Source organism: Microtus oregoni, unplaced genomic scaffold (assembly GCF_018167655.1).
Source record: "Microtus oregoni isolate MIOR12 unplaced genomic scaffold, Mior012 000012F_ref0000307, whole genome shotgun sequence".
NCBI classification, from domain to species: Eukaryota; Metazoa; Chordata; class Mammalia; order Rodentia; family Cricetidae; genus Microtus; species Microtus oregoni.
In genome coordinates this window covers 47980206-48005933 of record NW_024543071.1, presented here as the reverse complement: position 1 = coordinate 48005933, position 25728 = coordinate 47980206, and the positions used below count along the sequence as shown (strand labels likewise).

Here is a 25728-nt window from a genome sequence, read left to right as displayed (position 1 = left end):
TGGAGGTGTATGTGGCCAACCCCACCCTCAAATCCAAGAATGAGGGGCTTAAAGATATGGAGTGACTTTCTGGTCCTCTGGTGTGGGAACCAGGATATTCTAGGCGCCTCAGAAACTGGATTCTAGCCAGCCTGGCCTCAGATGGCTTCCCTTCCACCAGAAGAATCCCAAGAAGACACCAGGAGGCAAGTTCAGATACAAAGCAGTATTTATACATTTATTTATATATGTATATTTACTTGAGAAGAAAAGGATAGTTTGGGGACAGGAAGCAAGTAGGCCCAGTGGCTTCCCTCTGCCTTCCTCAGAGTCAGAGTGAGTACATGATAAATAGGAGTCCAGAGCTCAAGGAGAAGATGGGGAGTTAACAGGAAGGGAGACGCTCTATGAACACACAGGCTACTAAGGGGTACATCATGGGCAGGGGTCTGTGCTGGGGGCCCTATGTACAGCTTAAAGCAAGGGAGAGGTTAGCCCAGTGGCTATAGGAACACACCAGAAGGGAGAGGAAGGGAGGGCATGCCAGGCTGTCAGCTTCCAACCTGTGGCCCTTTCACCTTCCCCTAAGCCCTTTCATACTTGGGGCTTAAGGCGACTTTGGTCCGAAGTTGACCCCCTCAAGCAGCTTGGAGCCCAAGTTTGGCCCAACTCACATTGAGGATCCCTCCCCAGGCATGCAAACAGGCAGCTGCCAGTGGGTGTAGCTTGGCTGTGTCCAGATGGACTCCAGGGGGTAGTGGAGGGTCACTTTCCAGTTAAGGACTGAGGGGCCACAGTCCAAGAATACTTGCCCCTCGTGAGGGAGCTCCAGCATGCTACTAAAGCAGTGGGGCTGAGCAGTCTTAAGACACTGCAGGAAGGACTACCCTGCAGGAGGGCAGAACAGAGTGGTTTAAGGCATAGGCCATGATTCCTATGGCAGAATAAAGGAATGGAGCCAAGTTGGGTAGAAAGCTTGGGGGCAAGGTATCCCTGCTGTTTCCCTGTCCTGAGGAAAAGTGCTTTGAGATCCATAGCAGGACTTCTCAGACTCCACTTCGCTAACAATAGGCCGCCCTTTTAGAGCTGAGAATGGGAGACTGGAAAAGGCAAGGTCTGGTGTCCTCAAGGTCTGAGCAGTTCCCTTTCCCACTGCTGAGCCCATGACAACTAATGATTGCAGCGCTCCTTCCAGGATGCTGTGGGTGCTGCTAAGAAATGCTGCAGTGTTACTTGAGTAAAATCTCAGCCCAAACCCACCACTCGTCTCCTGGGGTGGAAGAGGCAGAGATGGGGCCCACCAAGCATAGATGTATGCCTGGAGGAACTTTGATCTGGGGGGACCAGGGTCCTTCCACGCTGAAACCCACTCAGCTTTCCAGCACCTTCCTATCCATGCTGTCCTGGTTTAAGTGCATTTAGTAATGACATCATTAATAAAGTTATCTGCATCCACTTTCCAGTGGAAACTGGCCTACTGCTTGCAGGGATTCCTGCTCCTCTGCTCAGAGAATAATCTTGTCACCAACTCGATCATGAGCTTGGGAAGCTCCCAGGAACACAGATCTTGGGAGCTCACAGGGCACCTTCCCTTCCAGGATATTCCAGGTTCAGGGGTCCAAGGCTTACCTGGCCTATCGGCCCCACTGGTTCAGGTCTGTGAGGGTGACTCCATCAAACACCAGTAGACTTAAGGCACAAAGTCAGCTTCTCCAGCCATCCAGGGCTGGCCCCAACTGTCTCAGGAATTCTTAGGAGCTAAGCTCACTCTCCTGAACCAACCACATTAAAGCTTAGAAATCCAGGTCTAGTGTAACAGTCAAGCCCCAGAAAGTACTACCGAGCTGTCCCTCCTGGGAACAGCATAGTGAGAGTTCTCGACTCTCTATGAACTCATGGGGTCCAGCTAGGTGTTACAGGTCTGGGTCCAACCCCCATGGGTCTTCTCTCCACCACAGCTCAGAAGGGAAGGCAAGGAGAGTTGGAGTGGACAAGTCAGGGCCATAGCTTCCCCTTGTCTACAGGGCCCGCACTGAGCCCTCCAGCAACCATATCTAGACAGCCATAAATTGGTCCTGTGCTGCCAAGAAGAGATGGCCAGAAGGAAGGCCCAGGATGCTGGTCACTCTAGCCCCCTCTATACTGTGTGAGGGTAACCAGCTTGCCCAGCAGCTCCAGTGTGAAGATTTCCAGTCTCCTCAGCCAAAGGGAGGCAGTAAAGAGCAGAGAGCTGGCCTGCAGCAGGCTCCAGTGTAACACCTTTGCATCCAGTGTTGAGGGCCCGGGGACCCAATCCCAGCTGTGGCACTGCCCCAGGAGGCAGCTCAGTCACACCGGCGGTAGAAGTGGAAGTAATAGTCTGTGGCTGGCTGGCTGACGGCCTCTGAGCTGCAGTTGGCCTGACCCTGTGTGGAAGGGGAGTGATGGGTGAGGTGGTTGCCAAGCCCTACCATACTTTGCAAAGCCCTTATTCTTCTCCCAAGCCCCATACTGCATAGACACACCCTCTGCCTCTGTGGGCAGGTGGGCCTATGTGCTCACCAGTGGTGCCACACGGAAGTGGTATGTGAATTCACGGAAGGACAGAATGGTTACTGGCCACCGATGAGAGGTGCCCTAGAGAGAGAAGGGAGAGAAAGGGCAGGGCAGCCTTGTCCTAACCAGCTTTCCTCCCACCACGGCCATCACAGCCCAGGGGCATCCACCCTCCCAGCCTGCCTTCCCTGGCCCTGGCCTCCCTTGCAGCTCCCATCTTGTAGCTCCTGGTGCTCTATGCTTCTGCGAGTCTCTCATTAACCCTGCCCACACCTGCAGTTCACAGACAGGAAGCAGTCCCTTGCCTCCTTTGAGATGCACGCGTGACAGAGCTGGGTTCAGCCCCAGGCTTTGGGATTATCTCACAATATGGCGCAGGGAGGGGATGGGCAGCAGCCATGAACAAAATACCTGTCTTACCTAAGGCTTTGACTTGGCCGCTGTTGGGTGAGTTTAGGCCAGAGCCCCACTGCTAAAAGTGACTCACTGGCTGTCCCTCTACCCTTAAGTGTCCTTCTCTGTAAGGCCAGGGATCTTCTCCCTTGGGATCCTCACCTATTCCCTCCTCAGCTCACGGTATAAATACATTAAAATGCATGTTCTTTCTCCCTCCCTGGAGAGCGGGTTCATAGAAGCACAGGGGAGGAGATGAGAGGGGCCTTAATAAATACTTGTTGAATAAACACAAGTGAACAAAACTTGCCATGAGCTGGGCTGCAGCAGGACCTCAAGGCAGCCTTCCCCCTTGAGCCCAGAGCTCGTCTAACCTCAGTCAGTCATTGCCCTGCCCTGAACATGGGGCTGCGGACTGCATACTTGCCTCCCCGGGAGTGAGGTGGGGAGCTCAGCTCTGCCTGCAGTGGGCACTATATGCTCATCCCAGATCAGTCCCTAGAAACACTCTCCTCCCCTGGCCACTGTCCTAGGAGATGGAGATCCCCAACAGAGAACGGAGGAATGAAGACTGACACGCACGCCCCTCCTGCAGACACAGGATCCCAGCTGCAGTTGTTCCCGGAGACACACCCTTGCCCTCTGCTTCCCATCATTTGGTGATCACTATCCAGGGAAGAGGAAGGTCTGCGACCTGGCCAGCCCCCAGCTTCCCACCTTCCCCTACCTGGGTGTCCTGGTGGGGGTGGAGACTCTGCAAAAAGCCCCCCTCCTCACAGGGCTCCTCCTTTGATGTCAGACTGCACAATACCACAGACACAGGGACGGAGGAACTAGGGAATAAGTGGGTTAGTGGAATGGGGTTCCCATCTGAGTAGCCCAGGCCCACCCAAGACAAGCCGTATCTTCACAGAGCCTGAGAACCACGCAGAGTAGTCCACAGCTTGGGATGGAGGAAACCTCTCCCACCATCCCATGTAGTCCCAGAGAGGCAAGGTCTTACAGCCCCGTAACCCCGGCAGCAGCGCCCCTTTGCAGCCCTTCCCCAAGCAGCCGGGCACACACACCCGCCCCCGCCCCCGCCCCCGCCATGAGAAATGTAGTGAACACTCAGCTTTGACTTTTCTGAGGCTCTAGTGGCTCCCTCCCTCCCCAACACCAGCACTCACTTCATCTGTAGGGTCAGGCTGAGGTGTAGCGGGGTGCTGCTGCTGACAGGGATATGGTAGGTGAAGTTTCCAAGCCTAAAGGGACAAAGACGGTACCTCAGCCAGGCCACTTTGCCAGTCTCCCTTCCCTTCCGTACTGAAGCCCTCAAAACCCAGAAAGGGGCTGCCAGAACTTGTGGGAAAAGTTCCTCCCTGAAGGGCCAAGATCTGAGCATCCGAACTGATTGGACTCATGGCCCCCGAGGGGCTCCCTTTGGGGTGACAGGAGGGAGCCCAGCCTACCTGCAGGCATCCTCTGGCACACAGTACTGGGAAGTGATAGGCATGGAATTCTCCAGCAGCTGGATGGAGGTCAGGGATGGCACTGGGTCTGTCAGAAGAGAGGCCATTGGGCCATGGTGAGGAGGGGATGAGGGAGAATGCAAGTGGCAGCACACTGGGACTTTCACTCACACCCCAGTGTGAGCCGGAATTCTTTCCAGACCCTCACAGCAGGCTTATACCACACCCTTTTCCCAGCTGCCCTAGAACCAGCTAGTTTCCATGAGCCTTCACAGAGCTAAGATACCCAGAAGCCGGTAGCGGTCTTTCTCCCCGACCAGCCATGTACAGGAACCCATTCTCAGGCCTCTATTCCATACTCTTCCCAGCCCTGGGCTCAGCGGTGGTCACCCTGGCAGCCAGAAAACAGCCATGGAAGGGCAGAAGAGTAGTCCACATAACGGGGGGGCCAGGTAGCATGTTACCCTCATTGAGCAAACCCATTAATGTGCAGTGGGGAGCTGAGGCTGTGCGTTCATTTGACTATTGCCTTGTCCTTTACCCCAGACAGAAGCTATGGTCACTGACCTCTGAACCTTTGCTTGACCTGGTACATTTTCAGTTCTTTAAGGTATAAACCCAAGGTCTCCAGCAGCACCCACAATACCATGATGTCACCTGATACAGACAAAATGGCTTTCCTCTTAGGCAAACCCCAGATGTCTTTCAAAGATTGCTCAGTGTCACCTCCTCTAGGGAAGCCTTCTCTGGTCGCTGCCCTCCTGGGTCATCAGGCAGAGTCATGTGTGTCTCAAGCACCCACGAAGCTGAGGTGAGCTTCCCACCCTTGGGGTTGCCCCCAGCACTTTGAACATCTGTCTCTGCACAGACCACAGTGTCTAGGTTTCTGTTTGCTAAGCCACAAAGCCCATATCTCAGTGTAGAGACCCCGGTTAAGGCTAGCAGGAGCCCAGAAAACACACAAGTCAGCCTGAAAGAACACTTGGGTGCAAAAAGGAGTTCTGTCTTGGTTAAAACCAAAGATTTGAGGTTGAGGTCCTAGTACCTCACCCTCTTCACCCTGGCACAGAGACAAAATAAACATAATCTGGAATTCGGCACAGTGGAGACAGATTTTAGCTGGACTACTGATGGGAGATATATGTCCCTTCACCTAAGTCTCCAGTTCCTCCTCTGAACCATGGCAACAGTGCCTTCCTCCTAAGGTCTCTCATTAGCTGGAACTCCATCAAATAGGCTAGGCTAGCTGTCCAGTGAGGTCCAGGGATCTGCCTGTCTCTGCTTTCATCTTGCCATCACTGGGATTACAGGTATGTGCCATCACACCTGTACACTCTAGGGATCAAACCCTGGTCTTTGTGCTGTCAAAGCAAGGGCTTTGCCTACTAGTTCTCTCCCCATCCAAGTTGTGAGGATTAAATGATATGACCTACATGAGCTTCTGGCCCCATCACTAATGTCTGCTGACTGACAGTTCTGTGCGCAGACAGCCTTGTGGGTCGGCCGGCTATGAAGTGTTGAAAGCAGCAAGTACCTAGCTGGTCCTGGGTCTGAGAGAGTTGGGCAGGGCTTGTGCTGAGTTGGGGGGCCCCTCTGCGGGCGCGACTGTGGAGACTGAGGCTGGGACTGTTCTTGGTCTTGCTCTGCCCCCCAGGAAAGGGGACCACAGGACTGGCTAGAGGTTCCAGGCTCTTGGGGTGCTTGGAGTAGCTGATGCCATTAGCTGAAATGCCCCAGGATTTGGCTCTGATGTTGGTGGCTGGCAGCGGGGCCATCTGGCTGGGGCCTATAGACAGGAGCAAGGATAAGCTGAGAAAAAGGGAACCAGCTGCCTCCTGTCCTGAGCTTCTGTGAACCCTCTTGTGTTTTCTGGTTCCCATGGGGGTTACCACCCAACCTTCAATCCAGGAATCCCTCCCACCTTCCCTCTGGATGCAAATAATACCAAACAGCCCTGTCAACCTTGGTCCGGCCCCTAAAACATCCATACCTGAGTGGCTGGGCCTGGGGCTGGGCCTGGGGCTTGGAGCAGGGGTAGCAGTGGGGTCAACACTAGGATCTGTAGCAGGATTGGAGGTGGGAATGGAGCAGCAGACGATGGGACAGGGCTGGCTGGAGCACAGGTCCAAAGTACGGAGAGCTGGACCTGAGGCTGAACTGGTAACTGAGGAAACCAGAAGCTGTATGAGCTGGAGGAGGACACTGAAGCCCCCCACACAGCCACCTGCCCCACCCCATCCCCCAGACACACACCCAGCAGCAAAGAGGGCTGTGTGCCCGGCATTCCAGTGGTCACAGAGGACTGTCGGAGCTGTGTGGTCCCGAGGCTCTGGCTGGACCTGCTAAGGAAGAGTGGGGTGAGCTCAGAGGCACTGGGAGAGCCTTGAGGTGGGGTTGAAGGGCTGGGAGTCCCAGAGAAGCAGGGATGGGCAGGAGGTGGTGGAGAGGGAATATATGGAGCAGAAGCAGGAAGAAGGGTAGCAGGAGCAGAGGAGGGAGGGGTGCTCGGTTTGACACATACCATGGGCACATGGCCTCACTCCCCCCAGGATGCTGGGGCCGGAGCAGGGCCAGGAGACAGGAAGTGGACACGGCAAGAGAGCTAAGAAACAACAGAGAGACCAAGAGGGAGATGGACACGGGAGGAGAGAGAAAAGACACAGTCAGAGGTAGCCCCAGGAGCTGGGGCATGACAGTGACAGACAGAGCCCAAGGTCCTGCTCTGGCCTTCCCTCCCAGCACTCCCGCTTCCTACAAGTGTCTTCCAGAAGACACAAGGTGGCCTTCCTGAAGGAATACTGACTAGGCCTGACAGGAACAGTAGAAAGCACCCACTGTACAGGAGACCTCCCCTCCCACCCTAACAGGCTCTGGCAGGCTAAGCCTAAGGTTAAACCCCATTAGAGGGAGATGCCTCTGACCCAGGTCACTCTCCATTAGCAGAAGCCCGATCCCTAGGGACATACCCATCAGCATCCACCAGGTCCTCTTCGGAGCGCAGGCTCAGCACATACAGTGTGGACATAGACACCACGCTGGGAGCCACAGAAAACAGTCACTGTCTGAACGCAAGCCACCACCCAACACTGTCTCTCTATGGCACACTCTGTGGTCTTCCCAGGTGATGTCTGCACACAGGCCTTCCTAGACCCTGGAGGAGGAGACAGGCTAGGCAGCCCACCTTCCCTGACCTCAGTTGCTTTACTCCCAGTCCATGGTCCTCCTCAACTCCAGGGCCTGGACCCGGGCACATCCGACCCACTAGGTAGGTAGCTCTGCTCTCTAAGCCAGCCTCCCCAGTCCCTAAGGGACAAGTCACCTGAAGGCCATGACCACCACCAGAGCAATGATAGTTCCCTGCAGGAAGCGCTGGCTGATGCAGGCCTGGTCTGGGACCACTGGTGATGACTGGGGACCAAGAGGAAAGAACACAGCAGAAGATGGTGGACTTAGGAACTTACTTCCTTGCCCAGTCTCCCCAACCCCATTCTTCATGGCCAGAGGGAGAGGAAGCAGAAAAGGGCTGGAAGGGCTACAAGGTCAAGAGCAGAGGGGTTAGAAGTGGAGTTGATGAGGCTGGAGTGGTGTAAGCTGGAAAGGAGAGGCCATGGAGATGGGAAAGTCCTGGCCCTTTGAGCCTCCCAACCCTGTACAGCCTCACCTTACGGGCCACCTTAGGAGGCCTCTTCTTGTGGGGGACACTGCCTGCCCGGCTAAACTGGCTCCCTGCATGGCTGCAGTAAGAGGACAATGGTCAGGATGTTTTCCAGAAAGAGGTCTCTCCTGTCTGCCCCAGCCCCACCCAGCACCCCCACCTGAAAGCGCCGGAGCTGCCGGTTGACTTGAGGCTGTCAAGGCGCCGCAGTTTGGCCAGCTTGTGGCTCCAGCGCTCCAGCTCATCAATGCGAGTCTCCAAGTTGTCTGTCAGCTTGCATAACTCCTTCACAGCCCCCACATTCTCCATGAAGATTCGCTCCTGCCCCGGGGCAACAACAGCATTGAGGGCACCATTGGCCCAAGACGTCCCCAAGCTGCGGGCTGGATGGGGGCAGGAACAGAATCCCCGCTCTTCACAGCCCACAGAGGCCCTAGAAATATCCCTGCCTGGAGGAGGCCTCTGCCCCATCCAAGCCCCGGTTCACGCAGCATGTCCGCTGCCCCTGTCTAGGCTAGGCTAAACAACCTTGCCTCTCTCAAATCAGAGCTCCAACCCTTGGACCTACTCCCTCAGGTAGGTAAAACATGCCGTGTGTCTTTCTCTAAGAACATGTAGACAAGATTCATGTCACTAAGTGCAAGTGTTACTTTCATAATAAACCACACATCTGAGCCTCAAGACAGGAGGTGACACATTGTGTGACCCTCTTTTTAATTGATGGGGGTCGGGGGAGTGAAACCTCAGTGGGATTCACCTTGCCCTCTGTCAGACAGCCTCCCGTGGTTAACTTGCCCCTCCATCTTGCACACCCTTCCTGAGTGGTGGGCAGGGACTCTGAAAGTACTACGAGGAAAACTCTTCCTTCCTCCCTCTGCCAGTCAGTGCCTGCTTCTGGCCAGCCCCTCTGTCCCAGTTCTCCCTCCAGTCCCCATAACTGACCTTGTTCACCACCAGGAAGTTCTCTATGGTTTTCCCATTGGCAAAGACTACATCTCCTGTGTCCTTCACAGCCTCAGGCAAGATCTCCTTCACTTCCTGTGCGATGACACCTGGGGACAAGCCAAGGGTGTGTGGCTGGGGGTCCCGCCCGTAGCTGCTCATAGCTTTCTGGAGAAGTATCTGAGATTGAGTTTCGAGGAGCCCTGGAGCAGGGGCTCCATTAGGCAACTGTTCACAGCCTAGAAGTTCCCAGGCTCAATATGTGGGATTTGTGGATTAGGTAGGATCCTAGTGGCATTTTAGGGGAAGGAGGTGGGGTTCTCAGAGGATGCAGAATCTCTGAGTGCTGTATGACAAAGATCTCAGGCCAGGTGGTGACTCCTAGGAGGATGAGTCCAAGGGCAGGGATCCAAAGACCCGGGAGGCATGATATTCCAGTAGCAGAGGGGTCAAGATTTCAGAGTGCGAAACACCAAAGGTCAGTGCAGGGGTTCCTGGGAACAGGTTCCGAGAGACAGGACAGACTGACCAGAGCTTGGGGACACAGGTACGTCTCTACCTGTCTCTGGTGCAGTGGCCTCGATGCCCGCACTGGCAGCGAACTCGGGCTTGTATCTGTAGTGCACAAGCCGCATGCGCGAGATCCTCTTCAGCTGCTCAGTGGTGTCCACCTGCCAGGGGACAGAGCCGACCCTGAACCCTCCTCCCCTCCTGCTGCCATCCAGAGCAGGCCTCAGGACAGCCGCCTCACCCCTACCCTGGCATCCTGGTCCTCCCCACTGGTCCTTCTCATCACCCACAGCACTGTCCCTCACCTTTGAACTTGTCCCTACCTCCTGCACATGCTCCTTGGCCCGCAAGTCGGAAGGGTGCATAAGAGATCCCATGACCTTGACATTGCCATGCACAACCAGCGCCTCATCGGGCCGATCTGTGTTGATGCCGACGCGGCCATGGTGGAAGACGGTGTCTGGCAGCTGTGCCCGTTGCCACAGAACGTCACTGTCACTCTCAAACTGGCCTGGATTAGAGGCCTATGGCAAGTTGGGTCTGGATCAGTCTTGGAGTTAGGGGAACTTCAGGGCCCTGAGAAAATGGGAACCCCCAGGAACACCCTTCCTAGTCAAGTCTCTTTGCCGCCCCCCCACCCCATGTCCAATCAACCACCCAGTTCATTGTGACAACATTGTCACTTGTGGGACCCAAGAGACTACCAGGTGTGATCCACCTTCACGCTTTACAGTGAAGAAGGCCCCGAGGCCTAGATAGGGCGACAAAGCCCAAGATCACACAGCCAGTGCCCAACAAGAGCTGCATGTCAACCCAACCCCATCCCATCCCATAGTATTTTCCTGATGCTATTTCTTCCAGCCCTGGGGGAGATGACTCTCACCCGCACAATGATGCGCTCTGAGATCTGGGCTGCCAGTGTGTAGTTCTGGTTCTGCGCATGTGCCTGGAGGGCCACCACCAGCATGAAATACCTGGGATACACCGGGGACTCAGTAACACTCAGCAATGCCCCTAAGCATCCTCCCTGGGTCAGATGCCTGGATACACAGCCCCACTCCGTCATCCTCCCCCACCACCCCGCACCTCTCCCACAGTGGAGAAACATGAGCCTCCACTAAGGGGGCAAAATTCCTCTCTGGGCCCACCACTAGGAGCCCCAGAACTGTTTCTGAACTCAAAAGCCAGTCTTGTGAGCCGGAGTCATAAATCTGCCAAATATTTTTAACCTCAAGTTCCTCCTCTGGGAAACAGGCCATTGTGGACCTGCGCCTGGCATGCTCCACGGAGGCCCCTTTTTGACCCTGCTCCTCGGAAGGGAGGGGCTCCGGTGGCCAGGTTGGCTTGCTCACCTCTGGTCAGGGTTGGGCTTGCCCTTCTTTCTCATGTTGTTGGCAGTGGTCTCACTGAAATGGAGCCGCCCCACGGTCACTTTTGTGACCTGCTCAGGGGGAAGATTGACCCTGCAGAGGATGGGCATAGAGCTCAGGGGAAAGAAAAAGAGTCTGCGAGGAGCCATGCTGCAGCGCAGCAGCCCTGCAACCACAGGCAAATGCGCAACCGCAGGCAAAGCGCCTGCCTGTCTCTTTAGCCAGTTCTAAGATGGGCCCTTCCAGGCTCCACCCACACAGGGCTGGATACTCACGTGACAGGGTTGAAGGGCCTCTTGCTTCTGTCTGACTGAGACTGCTCAATGTTGATAGACTGGTTCAGGGCCTCCAGCTGGAGAGCAATGGGACCAGGGCACCTCAGGACAAGGTTCGCCACCTGGTCTTTTCCTCCTTCACCTCCTCACTCTGGCCGGGGGCAGAATCCTGCCTTCACCTCACTTTCTCATAAACTCTGGGGCCTCCACATCCACACCCCACACTCCCAAGCCATTTCAATGATCGACATAGCTTTTACGTCGGCTCACAGTTCATTACTTCCCCTACTTCTGGATGGTGATGAATGGTCACCTCCAGGATGGCAACCCATCACGGTGTGCCATCCGACTCCCGAACGTCTCCATACATGCCCACGTGTTTTCCAGTTAGCCTTATGACCCATACCTGCACACTCTTCTCCCCTGCAGCCAGCCCCCGCCCCACACACACAGAGCACACCCCAGCCCCTCTCACATACCCACAGCCTCAGTGGCTGAGCCATGCCAACCAGCCAGGCCCACCTTGTGACAGAATCAGACACACCTTGTCCTGTCCCCAGGGAGCTCATGGCCCCAATGGCTATGCTATAGAACCCCTCAGTCACAAAGGGCCTCAGGGCAGGTTTCCCTGAGGGGCATCAGAATGGAATCTGCCAAAAGCAATGGGAAAGAAAGCTGGGATGGGATTCTAGGAGGGCAAATACAGAGGTGGATTTCTAAAGCCTTGTGGGCGCAGCTTAGAAGACAGTGGGAAGACACTGAAGTCTTGGGAAGGAAGGATGTACGGCAATCACATGTCATGGGGATTGAGAGCAGAGTAGACGCTGATTGGGTATTCAGATATGAGATGGGGGTGACTCAGGTCAAGGAGGGGGCAAAGGGAGGAGGCAAGGGCTACCCCAGAACCGTGTATGACAAGCTGAGGGTAAGAGTGTCCCTAGGATATATAGCTTGAGGATCCAGGATCCTGAGGTGGAGCACGGGGCAGGGACAAGTGACGTTTGGTTTGGTTCTGAGAGCTGAGGCACTAGTGAGAGGGCCAGAAGATGGGTCTTGGCTTGGAGATAAAGACTTAGGGTGTGGAGTGGGGAAGGAAGCAAGGCATAAGGGAGATGGTGAAGTCCATGCAGCCCCACATCTAGGTGGCTGGCACTAGGAGGTGGAGGGGTGGGGCAGCGGTGGGATATAGCCATGGGGTGTTTCCTCGTCGCTTGTATCTTGGAGCTTCCTGGCCCTCCTGTTCTCCCTTCCTAGGTGAACCCCAAACCTGCCTTCACTCCGTGCAGCTTCAGATAGAAGCAGTCCAGCGGCTTGAGGCCTTCCGGCGTCTTCACATACTTGGGCTCGCCCAGCATGCCGATGTACACGGTCACCTGGAAGTGGTTCTTCTTCTGGCACACAAAGGCATCATCACCCACCGAAAAGTTAAAGCCCTTGTCAGCGTCCACACGATAGGTGAGCATAGGCCTAGAGGTGAGAGGGGGAAGGGACGAAGACTCATCAGTAGTTCCCCAAGCTAAATATGGAGTATTGCTTCCTCCTACAGGCCCATAACCCAATGCCATTACTTAGTCTATATCCTCCAAGATCCTTCAAACCACCAAGAGGTCAGTCCCATTCTAGCCTGGAGACTAAGCCCCCAAGAGAAGCCGCACAGGTTTGTGTTACATGCCTGGGGCCACCCACTGTCCCATGCTGGGATGAAGGAAGCAAGCCAAGGCCCACCGGAAGTGAGGGGACTCTAGAGGAAGGCCTTGGCCACCCTTCAGCACACTTAACCATTTCCCACACGTTGCCTGAAGCCCCCTCCCTTGTGGGAGATGAGATGAGAGGGGCTGCATCTGCAGAGTCTCACTGTGCCTGACAGCTGGTTGCCATGGAAACGGTGGAACCAGGAGCCAGCTCTGCCTTGGGCCCACCCTGCCCCACCCTGGCCCACCCCCTCTCTCAAGGCCCCCAGTGCCCTCATTCTGACTCCCACAACTGCCCCAGAAAGAGGGAGTACTTCTGGTTCCTGAACTCCCCCTCAGAAACAACTGAAGCTTGCCATCTGTCGCCGGAACAGTGTCTGGAGTCTTTAGGGCACCTCCAGGGGCAGTAACGAGAACACTTGTTGACTTAGGACTTGACTCACCCTTCTCGGAGTTACCACGCATTAGAGGTACCCTGCTGAACACCTACAGGAAGCTGGACAAGAAGAATGCCTCCCCACTCATGAGCGAGTTCCAAGGGAAGGCCTGGCCTCATCTTTTCTTCCCTTATAGGGTTCATCCATCTGTCTGGCCTAAGCGACTACCTTAGAAAGTACCTGGGCCACACTGGGGACCTCTGTGGCTAGCTCTCTGGCCTTGAGGCCTAGACGTGGAGGTAGCAAAGTGCCCAAGGGGTACGGAAGTGTGAATAGAGGGATTTCTCTCCAGGCCATAGGGACCGGACTCCATGAATGCCACCTAGCTCACTTCAGCAGCCATCACAACTGGGCATCCCACCCTGCCCAGCCCTGGGAGGTACAGAACAGAAACTGCCCAGCTCAGGGCACCCACTCCAGGAAGCTGGTCTCAGCCATCTGACGAAAGGGCCCCAGTCATCTGGCTCCTGTTTGGCTAAGTCCGTAGGACACCAAGGGGGCGTCACCCTCTGACGTACCCATTGGCCTTTTAGGGGAGGAAGGAGGGTGGTCCCTACTGGGCTCTTGGCCTGGGGCCTGATAAGCTAGATCCTCGTGGTGTTGAGGAAAGAACAGGACCGCCCTGGGCAGCCACACCCCTAGTCCCCCCTTACTCCTCCTCCCTCCACAGGAAGGGGGCTGCTGTAAGGGCCACGTTTATGCTAAGTTTAAGGCTACCTTCCTGGAATGTAGGAAGAGAACCTAGAGGAGGGGCCAGAAGACCTGTGCCCGCCCACTTCTTCCTGACTTGGTTCCCAAGGCCCCTCCCTGGTAGATACTACTACCTTGGGAGAGACCAGGACTGGACCTAATTCTTCCCTGAGTTTGTTGGCTCTTCCATCTGTCACAGGTGATTCTTTTATATCCAGAGCACTCCCAGGTCCTGATTTAGGACCTCAGTGGGGTGCTAAGCCACCAAGACAAGGTGGCTAGGTGGCACAGGTCACTCACAGCTCCTTGTAGTTGGCGTCATACAGGGTCGCCCACTTGTTCTGCTGATGCGGCTGCCACTTGATGGATTGGTAGTTGGGATCCAGGTAGGAGCCACTGAGGCTATCACTGTCCTGCAGGAGGCCTGGAGGGAGGGATACCATGTTAGACCTAAGCCCAGGGCTCCCACTCCCCAACATCAATGGCCTGCCTGTCAGTCACCTACCTGGGGAGGGTGCACCTGGTGGGTGCCAAGGTGGAGTCTGGACTCGGGCAATGCTGAGGGGCAAGGAGCCGGTGCCAGGTGAGAGGGGGCCCTGGGGAGGCCATGGAGGGGATGGAGCTCTGGCGGGGTGTGGGGGCAGGGCTGTCACAGTCCCAGGTTCCTGCTTGATCATTCCGTTCAGCATCTGGCCATTGAGGGTGTTGGGGGGTGATTCAGAGTGCTTCCTCTTCTTGGAGGGGTGTGGAGGGAGCCTGGGGAGCAGAGGTGACTGGCATGGGGGTTGGCTCTCTCTCCCTGAGCCTTCTCCTGTGCAGTGCCCACCCCTCTGCTCTGGGCACCATTTCAGCAGGCAATACCCAGCCAGGAAGACACTTCCTACAGGAAGCCCTCAGGTGCCTTCCCAGTACTCGCCTGTCACTTGGTGTTCCCATTCTCTGCCTTTGCTACAGTCTTACCCCTACCCCTGTGGAATCTAGGAGAGCAGGGGTCTGAGCCTCCGCAGCACATCTGCGCCACACAGAGCATCCTACACACATGGCCATTCTCAGAACCCTGAGGGTTTCAGTAAGTAGGCAGAAAGGCACTGGGGTCTGCATTAAGAATTCAGTTTCAGGTCCAAGTCTTGGCTCTGCCTTTTCCTAGTCCATGGCCTGGGGGAGACTATGTTCTTTTCTTAGAGCCTCAATTTACCCATCTGTGAATGGTGTAGCTGTCACCAATCAGCTATGGCTGTAGGCCCTCCAAGCATCAGTCCTGTAGGGCGTCTGTGTTTCCCCAGGGCCACCCTGCCTAGCCTACTCTTGATGCCCTGACTCCCACCCCACCTTCCTGCCGTGGAGGCTCTACCCAAGCCTTACTCAGCTCCGTGCTGCTGCAGCAGCTGGTGTAGCACCTGAGTCTGCTGGGGGTGGTGGAGTTCAGGGGGCACCAGACCCGGCCCCATGGCAGCATAGGGGGGTACAGGGGGCTCAGCCTTCATGTAGAGATCCCGTTGAATGACAGGGTAGTGAGGTGGGGGTGGCGGGGGTGGTGGTGGGCCTGGCAAGTGGGCTGGAGGTGGGGGCGGGTGCTCCAGTCGGGAAGGAACTCCCACGTGGCACAGAGTCTCCGGGGTTATGGTGCGCAGTAGATGGGGGTCTGGGGAAGAGATGGGGGACAGGAGTCAGAAACCCACCTCACCCATTCTCCCTAGGCACGGTCTCTTGCTTCCGTGCCCTCCTGAGCCATGCCAGAGGCTGGGTGGGGAGACTGGAAAGCCAGCTAGAGAGCTTGATCAGGGAAGTCAGACTGGGCAAGGGTGGGTCACCATCCTAACCATCTCTCTCCCCTAGGCTGTCCAGGCCAAGCCCCTCAGGAGAGCCCAGGCTCTAACTTCTTTGAAGCCTGAAGAGAGAGTCTCCCGGTGACCCCCAGCCCAGTCCCCCACCCAGCCTCCTCCCTCCAGCAGCCCCACTCCCAGTTCCAGGGGCCAGTTCCCCAGTCTGAGGGGGCTGCAGCTCCCTTTGTTCCTCAGGAAGCATTCCAGGGATGTTTTGGTAGGATAAACAGAACTCTTGACCCCTCTTCAGTCTGCCCATGATCATTCTACTCTTGGCCACATGGGGGCCACTGTGCCCTCAGCACCCTGGAAAGGTGGGCCCAGCAGCAGCCTTCCTCAGCTGTCCACTTACCGCCAAAGGGCGCGTCCATGATGGCGCAGGGGGCCAGACGGTGGCATCGCCAGCAGGGACACTTGCTCTGAGGCAGGACCAGGCTTCCCACCCGCCCATGGGGAAACAATAGCCAGCGCCGAGGAGTATTTGACCAGCGATAATCTGACCCGTTGGGCAGCCACTGGCCCCCTCCCTCCCTCCTCCCTCTTTCCCTGATAAGGCTGCACCAACCATTTGCCCAAACCCAGAGGGGGAGGTTGGCATTGCCCGCTGGACTCACCATTCACCTGCTGAGGGGAGTAGGCCTCAGAGCCTGAGTCTGGGGGCGAGTCTGGCAGAGTGCTGCAGGGGGGCCGGAGGAGGGAGACTGTTGGGCCAGCAGCTGAACCTCCAAACCCAACCCTCAAGCCAGACAGCTCCTCTGTGGGCAGGGTTGCAAAGCCCCCCCCCCCCAACTTCACCAGAGACTGAGGCCATTGAGATCACCTCACAGATGCCTCAGGGTATCTCTGTCTATCCTAGAGCTCTGGAAGGATCCAGAGCTATATTGCGGGTGAAGGACTTCTGTATTCTGCCCTGGATCTCCAGACATAATAAAGGTTATTTGTGGGTCAGTGGCCAGGTCTCTGATGGTGGCACAGGGATTGAAGGACCCCCGCTCCTCAGAGTGAGGGGCCAGGTCTCCACTTTCCTTCGGTACCCACTGAAGCCTCCAGCTTCCTGGAAATCCTAGGACCTGGGGGCTGGATCTGAGGTGGTTCAGTGGGTTACCCAGGAGTTGCCAGAGGCAGGTGTGAACTGGGCAGGGAGCCAGCTTTTCTGGGCCTAGGCTTTTTTTTTTTTTCTCCCTGCAAGTTTTATTTTATCAGTGGTTCAGGCAAAAGAACAAACTCAAGCCCAGAGGTCAACATATCCTGTACAAACCATGTACTCGCTCAGAGAGAGAGACTGTGGCTGCCCAGGGATCTGACATTTTTTTAGTCAACTCTCATTCCCACATCTGGACAGACTCCCTTCCACGATGCTCAGGGACCACCAGAAAGGCTTCAGCGTCTTTGTGAACACATTCCTGTTCTGGCTGTAGAGTTTTACCACATCCCTGGACAAGCCATGCCCACTTCTTCCCCGCCCCCCAGCTTGTGGAGGCCTCATTACATCTCTGAAATCAGCTCAAGAATAAAGATCCTGAATCTGATGCAGACATGTACTCCAAGTTACTGAGGAGGCTCAAGACGGAGGATCACAAAGTCAAGACCTGCCAGGGCTACAGAATGAGTTTAAGGCCAACTTGGACAACTTAGTGAGATCCTGTCTCAAAAAGTGAAAAAAGGGGTGTCCAGGATGTAGCTCACTGGTTGAGCACTTGCCTAGCATGCTTGAAGAGCTCCTGAGTTCAAAACCAAGAACCTCAAATAAAAAATGTGAACCCCAAAACAAGATTTCCTGTGGGAAACATGGAAAAGCAGACAGGGCAGGGCCCCACACCCCTCACTATGGCCTCAGTCTGTGCTGATCCAGCTCTGTCCCACTCCAAGTCCATCAGCCCCCCGAACCTCCTGACAGTGATCTTCCCCCTGCCCCCGTCCCTCCTAACAGTGATCTTCCTCCTGCTCCCCAACAGTGATCTTCCCCCTGGCCCCTGGCCCTCCTGACAGTGATCTTCTCCCTGCCCCCTGTCCCTCCTGACAGTGATCTTCCCCCTGTCCCCTGTACCTCCTGACAGTGATCTTCCACCTGTCTCTCCTGATAGTGATCTTCCTCCTGCCCCCTTATACCTCTTGACAGTGATCTTCCTCCTGCCCCCCTATACCTCCTGACAGTGATCTTCTTCCTGCCCCCCTCTACCTCCTGACAGTGATCTTTGGCTCCTCCACTATCTTTCACACCCAGTCTCCCATCCATCGAATGTTCTGGCTCCCATGGCTTGCATTCTTTTTTGTTTTGTCTTGTTTTGTTTCTTTGAGACAGGGTTTCTCTGTAGCTTTGGAGCCTGTCCTGGAACTAGCTCTTGTAGACCAGGCTGGCCTTGAACTCACAGAGATCCGCCTGCCTCTGCCTCCCAAGTGCTGGGATTAAAGGCGTGCGCCACCACCGCCTGGCCTGACCTGCATTCTTTTGCAGTCTCAATTATTATTTCCTCTTTCGCAGTGTATTATTTTATTTTTATAGTGCTGGAGAGGGAAGCCAGGGTCTTGCACATACTAGAAAGTACCCCAACACTGAGCAGCACCCTCAGTACCTCGCTCACCCCTATTATGGGGCACGCATCTGTCTTGTTTAGTGCTTAGAACAAAGCCTACACCAGGATGCCCACATGCCTCTAAAGAAACTCTTCAGGGGCCACCTACAGCTGGTTCAGGGGAAGGCCAAGAAGCTCACTTGTGCCTGCTAAAGCTTAGCTCTTTCCCCTCCACCCTCAGGCAGCTTAGGCTTAGAGACACCCTCAAGCAACCAAGCTTTGTCCCTGCCCTGGCACTGTGTGCCTGGCCGCCACTACAGTCACCCTAAGCCAGTCCTCAGGAGTCCCTGTTGACAATGTGTCAAATGTATCTACCCAATGTTTCCACTCTGCTTTCCTCCCCTTAGTTTTCACCATGAATGTGGGGCTCAGATTAAAGGTGAGGAAACCTAACCGCTGGCAGAGGTCATGGGTCACCAAACCCAGAAGCTGACAAATGGAAGAACAGGGCTGGTGCCAGGCGGCCGGGCACTGCATCATCTATGCCCCCTGTAGCCTTCTACTTAAAGACAAGACCTCTGCCCTGCTTCACTGAGGTCTTGTGGAGAGCCTGGTGGACATTTCCCTTTGAGCATGCTCAGGATCAGTGGTTCTCAGCCTTTGGGGGTCCAATGAACCCAAAGTTCCTCTGTGTGACAGGGGTCACACATCAGATTTTCTGCGTATCAGATATTTACATTATAAATCATAGCAGTAACAAAATCACAGTTATGAAGTAGCAATGAGAAGAATTATACTGTTGAGGGTCTCCACAACATGAGGAACTGTATTAAAGGGTCAGCATTAGGAAGGCTGAGAACCACAGGGTCTGGAGGCTGGCTGGACTATGACTGCAGGTGGTCAAACCAGGCACAAGGTCAGTCCTGAGTCAGGACATCAGTATGGTAGATTGGAGAGAGATGGGGGAGGCTGGCAGAGCAAAGGCCCCCTCAGGATGTAACTACCCTTGGCTCCACAAGGTAAGAGGCCAACCTGAGGCACTGGCAACTCTCGGGACACAGAAAATGTCAGCTAAAGGCGTCACGGGTGGGGCCTGGCACTGTGCTTGGGTGCCCTGTGGGGGAGCATATGTGTGCTTGGGTTCCTGGATGTTGATTGGGGTCCTGGGACTTTCTGCTTCTGTCCCAACTTTGCTTTGAGATGTTTCTAGCACCACCCTCCTCACTGTTCTCAGAACCCTCGTGCCTGTTCATGGTCTCAGAAAAAAGAACTTAAGTCTCCTATCACCCCTTTTGGAACCTACCCATAGGGAGTCTGTCATTTAACCCTACCCACTGTGAGTCCACAGGCCAACATCTGCTGGACAGTGGCCAACTGTGCCCCTGTACTCTGTCCCCACCCACTCCCTGGCCCCACTCACCCTGGGGCATAGGGAGCCTTGGGCTCTGCCTTGATGGGAGGCCCAGAGCCCCCCAGGAAGGGCTTGGGGGCGGTGCCCATGCCGTTGTTGTTGTTGCAGTTGAGTGGGGTGCCGTAGGTCGGGGGTGGGAGGGGGCCATGGCGCCCAGGGGATGGTCCACTCCCAGGGGGGCTCAGATGGTGGAGCCCGCTGGAGCCGGGAATGGCTGGTGGCCCGTGGGGGAAGGAGGCTGTGCTGGCTGGTGCAGAGATGTCAGGGAAGCAGCTGTGGGGAAGGGAGGAGGCTCAGCCCCCAGGTCCCCAGGCCTGAGGGGAAGTTCCATCCCCTCCCGCAGGGAACTACCCAGAAGTCTCAGCTAAGGTGACTCACAGATCAGAGGCGTCCTCCTTGCCAATGTACTCCTCCAGGATACTGGTGTCTATATTGGAGGGCTCCAGGGCACCACTGATGTCATGGCCTGCAAAGCAGGGGCAGCTGGGTTTGAGATAGCTCCCCGAAGACCCCGGCCTAGGTCCCACCAGCCCTCCTCAGGCTAGGCTCTCTGAAGCATATGACCTATCTCCCCTCTGCACATGGTCCTTCACTGTCCACCCAATGCCCCTCTAAAAATAATGCCTACCCACACCCTCAAGGATACCCCATTTCCCAGGAGGTCAGCAGCCTAATGTATGGGGTTGGGGACAGAGAAGCCGCTCCTGTCCTTCCACATCCTTTTTCTGGCTATGTGACAGGATCATCTCCCTCCCTCTCATCTGTCCCTCTATTTTACAGAGTGCTCTGAGGAATAAGCAAGGCCCTACCACGCCAGTGGCTAAGACCCAGAATGACTTTCCTGCCCTGTCCTTCTAGGAGACCCAGCCTTGAGCACTTGGAGGCATGAGGTCTGGCAGGGCAAAACACACATCCAGGAACTCAAGGAACCACTGAGCCCCAGGCTCCAGCTTCAGGGAAAGCTGAAAACCAAGATTGGTAGTGCCAGCATGGCCCATCTCTGGTGGCGAGGCCCATTGCCCATTGAGTTGGGAGCTCAGACCCGACTCCCCAGAGGAGACAGAGGATGAGAGGGGCAGTCTGTCCTGGCCTCATCCAGGGAGGGTCAGTGGCCAGAGCTCTGCTCCACTACCCTCCACCTGCTTGCCTGCCTGCTGTCCTCCCCTGGCCTCAGGCCCATGAAGGGGAAGGACAAAGAAATACAGTCCAGGGCTCCTTGGGCATGGCAAGGAAAGAGAGGGGGTGGCGATGGCCTTTCCTCTTACAGGGTCACCTTGTGGGGCGAGGAGGGGGAGCAGCCAAAGGGAGGAGTGATAAGGGGGCTGACGTGAGAGATGCGTCAACCCCGATAATAGAGGACACCCCACCCACACTGAAGATTTGGCTGGCCGGCTCCACTGAGGGAGGAACGACCCTCTGGAGCAATGGTTCTCAACCTGTGGGTCGCAACCCCCGAGGGTGTCGAATAACTTTCACAGAGGACACATATCAGCTATCCTGCCGATGAGATATATTACGATCCATAACAGTAACGAGACTACAGTTATGAAGTAGCAATGAAATAATTTTATGGGTGAGGCCACCACAACATGAGAAACCGCATTAAAGGGTCGGAGCGTTAGGTAGGTTAAGAATCACTGATCTAGAGCCTCAAGTCCTGGGTTGGCACCTTGAGTCCTTCCTCAGGAGAGTCCTGGGAACAGGGCTCAGGCTGATCAGGACAAACCGCATCTAATTCAGCCTGCTATGTGCCCTCAAGGAGGCCATACCCTCTTGGGGCCTTAGTATCCTTCCTAGGAAGATGGGGAATGAATATCGCTGTTTCTTGGAGTGACTGTGCTGGCTGGAAAGTTGTAAACACACAGATCCTGAAGTGCACTGCACACGGCGGAAGCCCTGCAAATGGGGGGCGGCTGTCTTCACCTCCCAAACCCCAGAACCCTGGGGTCTCTGGGCCCCCATCCCAGGCCCCTCCCTGTCCCCTGCTGGCATTTGAAGAATGCAGAGCCCCGCTTAGGTGATTAATGAATTAATGAGCATGAGCCGCTAAGCCTTCCTAGGAGTCACACGCTGCCTGTGACAGACCAGGGCCTCTGATTGACCCCCACCCAGTCTCACCCCAGCAGAGAACAGAGGGCACCCACCCACCATGCATGGCTAGTGCCAGCCATGACCTATGGGGCTGTATGTACATGGCCTGTCTGTCTGCCCATGTTCCAACTTCACCTCCCTCATTTCTGGCAGCCACAGCTCCCAATAGTTGAGTGCCTACTGTATACCCCCATTGCCGAATTTATATGAGGCATTCTGCCAACTTTATGGGCAACGTGTCGCTAAATCCTACCAACCCCTCATAACAAGGAGGAAAGAGACATTGCTGGTGACAGCAGCTCATGGTGGAGACTACCAGTCCTGAATTCATACTATGTGATGACAATAATGGAAGCTCATGCTCTCTGGTCAGGCACTATTTAAAGTATTTAAAACATTGCAGTTTACCCCGCGGTCACTTCCACGAATCTGGTGTCACTACCTCTGTCTCCAGTGTTCATAAAGATCCCTCCTCACCCCCAAAGCCACACAGCAAGATGAGTCCATCTGACCCTAGGGAGAAAGGTATAGCTGGTGTTTCTGCATCTTCTCCCAGCCTGGTCCCTGCCCCACAGCATTCCGGAAGGGTTTCTGAAGCAGGGAAGAGAACCTAAGGCCCCACCCCCACTCTGCCCCAGCTGCTGATACTGCAGGTTTTTGAGACTGAACTTGGCACCTTGGGTGAGTGATGGGCTGATTCGGTCATGGGCTGCTGTTTATAACCATTCTAGCCCCTCCTCTTGGGCCCCTCCTCCCCTGGCCAGGAGCACTCCTAATCGCCCCTAATCCTCCTGTCCACCTCCCCCGGGAGATGGGGGCCTCAGGCCCAGGCATCCTGGGAGACCCTAACAAGAACCAGATGTGGCTAGGGGAGGAGGGACCCTCTCGTGCCAGGGTCCGGGAGGACCGAGGTGGGAGGAGGAGGCTGATGGCAGAGTGAGGTGGGTCTTGGGCTCTGGTGGGGGAGAAGCTGAGGCTTCCTGAGGCATGCGGGACCTCCCCACTTCCTGCTCCCTACAAGCCTGTCTTCTCCCCATACTGCTCAGATACTGTGCAAGGGTCCCAGCCTAGTCCACAGATCTCTATTGTTAAGGAGGCCTGTGGAGCCTGGGGCTCTTGAGGCTGGAACAGGGCCCCCTAGGGGCCTAGGAGAGGACACAGTCCTCAAGGTACACTCTAGGAGTACTACCCTAGTGCCAAGAGAACCATGAAACACTGGATCCCGGTGAGGAATGCCTGCAGGGCTGGAGACTCAAGACAGCATGCCACCCTTCCTCACCCCTTCCCCAGTTCTCCAGACCACCTGGAAAGTGAGCCCTGCCCTGCCACAGGCCATCCAGAAAGTGGTACCCCGATGTCACCTGTCAGTATATGTCCTTTCCCTCCTCAAACCCTCCAACAAATGTGCCAAGCAAATTATAAACCCAGAGCCCCTCGGCTGTCCAAAGCCTGGCACTGTCTGCCTTCTGCTCATACCTCAGCTTCCTCCTCTCTGAAGCCCAGTTCCTGCTTCCTTCCTGTCAGGGACAGACACACCTCCCACAGGGCCTTTGCATATGCGGTTGCCTCTACCAGAGAAAGCCAATTCCCATTCTTTTGCAGGTTTTTATTATCCAAAATCCCAACCCACGTGGCCTCCGTGACTCTTCCTTTTGCCCCTCTTCTCCTTTCAAGTCAGGTTGCCTACCTGCTCACCCAGCTGCCTCACGCCTCCCTGGAAAAGGTGAGTGAGCGCCCCACAATCTGACTTCCACATTCCAAGGAATATCTCTCCCATGAGGCCGCTGTCCTCTGTTGTACAGAGGAAGAGACCAGGGCAGGAACTGGACTACGGCTCCTGTGTGTCTCTGCAATGTAAGAACCCCTGTATACAGCAGGCAAGATTAATAGCCACAGAATGATGGTGAACCAGAGACTAGAGGTGGCCTGGCTGGGCCTGGAGACCTTGGGCAAGCCCTGTAAGACCGAAAGGCAAGGATTAGACAGGGCCTCTTCGTGTCCCACATTATCCCGCAGAGCTGTACCCCAGGAGCTCCACCCTAATTAGGCCCTTTATTACCTGCTTGAAACAAGAGCCAGACCCAGATGCCATTCTTCCCCAGGCAGACCAGAGTCCCGGCTGTGGGAAAACAGCCTGTCCCCCTTTCTCCTCCTCCTTCTAAGATGACTCATCTGGGCACAAGGGATGAGAACACCCAAGCCAGGTGCAGGGACCCAGGTGGTCCCTCCACCCTGGACCCTCCCTGTCCCCCTTCTCAAGCCTCCCCCCCACCAGCTGTGGCTGCTGGCTGAGTCTTGGCCATTGTCCTGGGGGTGGGGAGGGTGGGGACGCAGCACAGTGGGAGTCTTGTGCCCTGCCTACCCCCTCCCCTGCCCCGTCAATGGAGCACTTGTCAATTCATGCCTCAAACATGGCGGAAATCCCGTCAGCCACGTGGCCACGGGCAGGGTGGGCTGATCTGAACTCAGGGTAGCCAGGGCATCAGGGCTCGAATCCCTGAGTGTCAACCTCAGGTGTTGGAATCTAAGGGCATCCTGATTCCAGCAGTGACTTGGGTCAGATGCTTCCTTCCTTGGCGTCCTTGTAGTCCTCTGGGAGGCCTCACTACCAACATGGGCCTCAGTTTAATTGCAGAGTGACTTCCTGACCTCTCTGAGCCTCGACACCCTTCTCCACCAAGTGCGCATGCGTGGTCAGGCACCCCAGGAAGCTATCCCTCAGTCAGCATGGCCGCTCTTTTCCTTACTTTCAAGTGTCCCTACTCCGCTCCTGCCCTCCTGCCTCTGCCCATGTAGTGCAGCTTTCCTGTACCTTTGGGTTTCTGAGGGCCCATGTCTGCCCCCGAATCCAGGTATGTGACCAGTACTACTCTACTTCTCCAGCACCCCAGTAGGGATGCCTTCTGTGTCTCCCCCCCCCCCCAAGCCTACCCAGGCAGTCCCTTTGCAGGCACCCAGCCACAGAGGACCCCCAGGGCCATGGCCCGTCTCCCAGTGTGGACTGAGCTACAAGCTCCAATCAGTCCACAGGGAGGCAAGGCCCAGTGAGTTGTCAACAATCGTCGGACCTGGACTTTCTGTCTCCGTTAATACCCAGAACTGCTTGCTGGCCCCGTTCAAGCTCCCAGTTGAGATGAGAACTCTTCTCGTTCAAATGCCTGCAGCTTGGATACTTGGTTGTGCACGCAGCTCATTGTACGGATGCACCCGATTTTCACTCCCTTGGAACCCAGTGGTCACACCTGACAGCAGGGCTGTTCTAGACCCAGCAAATCCTTGAGCCTAAGTCACAGCTGCCCATGCGCCCCCCACCTCCTCACCAGAGACCTGGGAGAGGCACCGTAGCCTGCTTGCAGTGCTTGCAGTGACGTTTGATCCTCAGCACCAAATAACTGGCTGTGGTGGAACATGCCTGTAAACCTAACACTCAGAAGTAGTGGCAAGAGAATCGTAAGTTCAAGGTCATGCCCAGATACATACCAAGTTCAAGACCAGCCTAAGCTACAAGAGACCATATATGGGGGGGGGGTGGCTGAATTAATTTGTCAATTGACTTTGAACCTTAGAACATCAAATGTGTATGGCAGGGGGTATAAGTCTCTTTTATCTCTAAAGCCTAGCACTGTGCTTGACACACAGGGGGACCTGAAGAAACCTTCCTGAACAAATGAAGGGGCGCCATGTAAAACATGCAGGTGTACGCTGCAGATCTCTTGGAGTGCACCCTTAGGGGTCATGCTGCTGTGTTAACATAGATCAACAGGAGGACTTGATGGAGAGCCAAGCTCTCCATGCTGCAGGATCCTCCCACAGGCTGTGTGGCAGGTCCACCCTGGTTCCTGTGAAAAAGAGTCAAAGGCAGTGGGTGGGGCTCTCTTTGCCCCTAGAGTTAGAGTCTTGTGCTGCCAAAGTGAAGTGCAAGTTTCTGGGAACAGTCAGTATGGGTTTCCTAAGAACTGGCT

General features: G+C 55.6%; 1 protein-coding gene across 3 annotated transcripts in view; it reads right to left on the bottom strand.

Moving 5' to 3' along the window:
- Nucleotides 1-196: 196 nt before the first annotated feature.
- Nucleotides 197-25728, bottom strand: part of Myrf (myelin regulatory factor) — a 31910-nt gene continuing 6378 nt past the window's right edge. The window contains exons 2-27 of one of the 3 annotated variants that reach the window (XM_041662074.1): nucleotides 20054-20141; nucleotides 19685-19948; nucleotides 16366-16427; nucleotides 15291-15570; nucleotides 14434-14684; nucleotides 14229-14352; nucleotides 12382-12577; nucleotides 11111-11187; nucleotides 10818-10928; nucleotides 10349-10439; nucleotides 9789-9989; nucleotides 9515-9626; nucleotides 8956-9065; nucleotides 8174-8334; nucleotides 8020-8092; nucleotides 7678-7766; nucleotides 7325-7393; nucleotides 6880-6960; nucleotides 6612-6700; nucleotides 6349-6522; nucleotides 5893-6144; nucleotides 4359-4446; nucleotides 4077-4151; nucleotides 3635-3740; nucleotides 2521-2595; nucleotides 197-2384 (exon numbers count right to left, since the gene is read on the bottom strand). In XM_041662074.1, coding sequence (XP_041518008.1) covers nucleotides 2304-2384; nucleotides 2521-2595; nucleotides 3635-3740; nucleotides 4077-4151; nucleotides 4359-4446; nucleotides 5893-6144; nucleotides 6349-6522; nucleotides 6612-6700; nucleotides 6880-6960; nucleotides 7325-7393; nucleotides 7678-7766; nucleotides 8020-8092; nucleotides 8174-8334; nucleotides 8956-9065; nucleotides 9515-9626; nucleotides 9789-9989; nucleotides 10349-10439; nucleotides 10818-10928; nucleotides 11111-11187; nucleotides 12382-12577; nucleotides 14229-14352; nucleotides 14434-14684; nucleotides 15291-15570; nucleotides 16366-16427; nucleotides 19685-19948; nucleotides 20054-20141 — 3380 coding nt within the window. In that variant the 3' untranslated portion in view covers nucleotides 197-2303. The remainder of the gene's footprint in view (nucleotides 2385-2520; nucleotides 2596-3634; nucleotides 3741-4076; nucleotides 4152-4358; nucleotides 4447-5892; nucleotides 6145-6348; nucleotides 6523-6611; nucleotides 6701-6879; nucleotides 6961-7324; nucleotides 7394-7677; nucleotides 7767-8019; nucleotides 8093-8173; nucleotides 8335-8955; nucleotides 9066-9514; nucleotides 9627-9788; nucleotides 9990-10348; nucleotides 10440-10817; nucleotides 10929-11110; nucleotides 11188-12381; nucleotides 12578-14228; nucleotides 14353-14433; nucleotides 14685-15290; nucleotides 15571-16365; nucleotides 16428-19684; nucleotides 19949-20053; nucleotides 20142-25728) is intronic. The other 2 variants (XM_041662075.1, XM_041662076.1) reach the window with 2 other exon arrangements.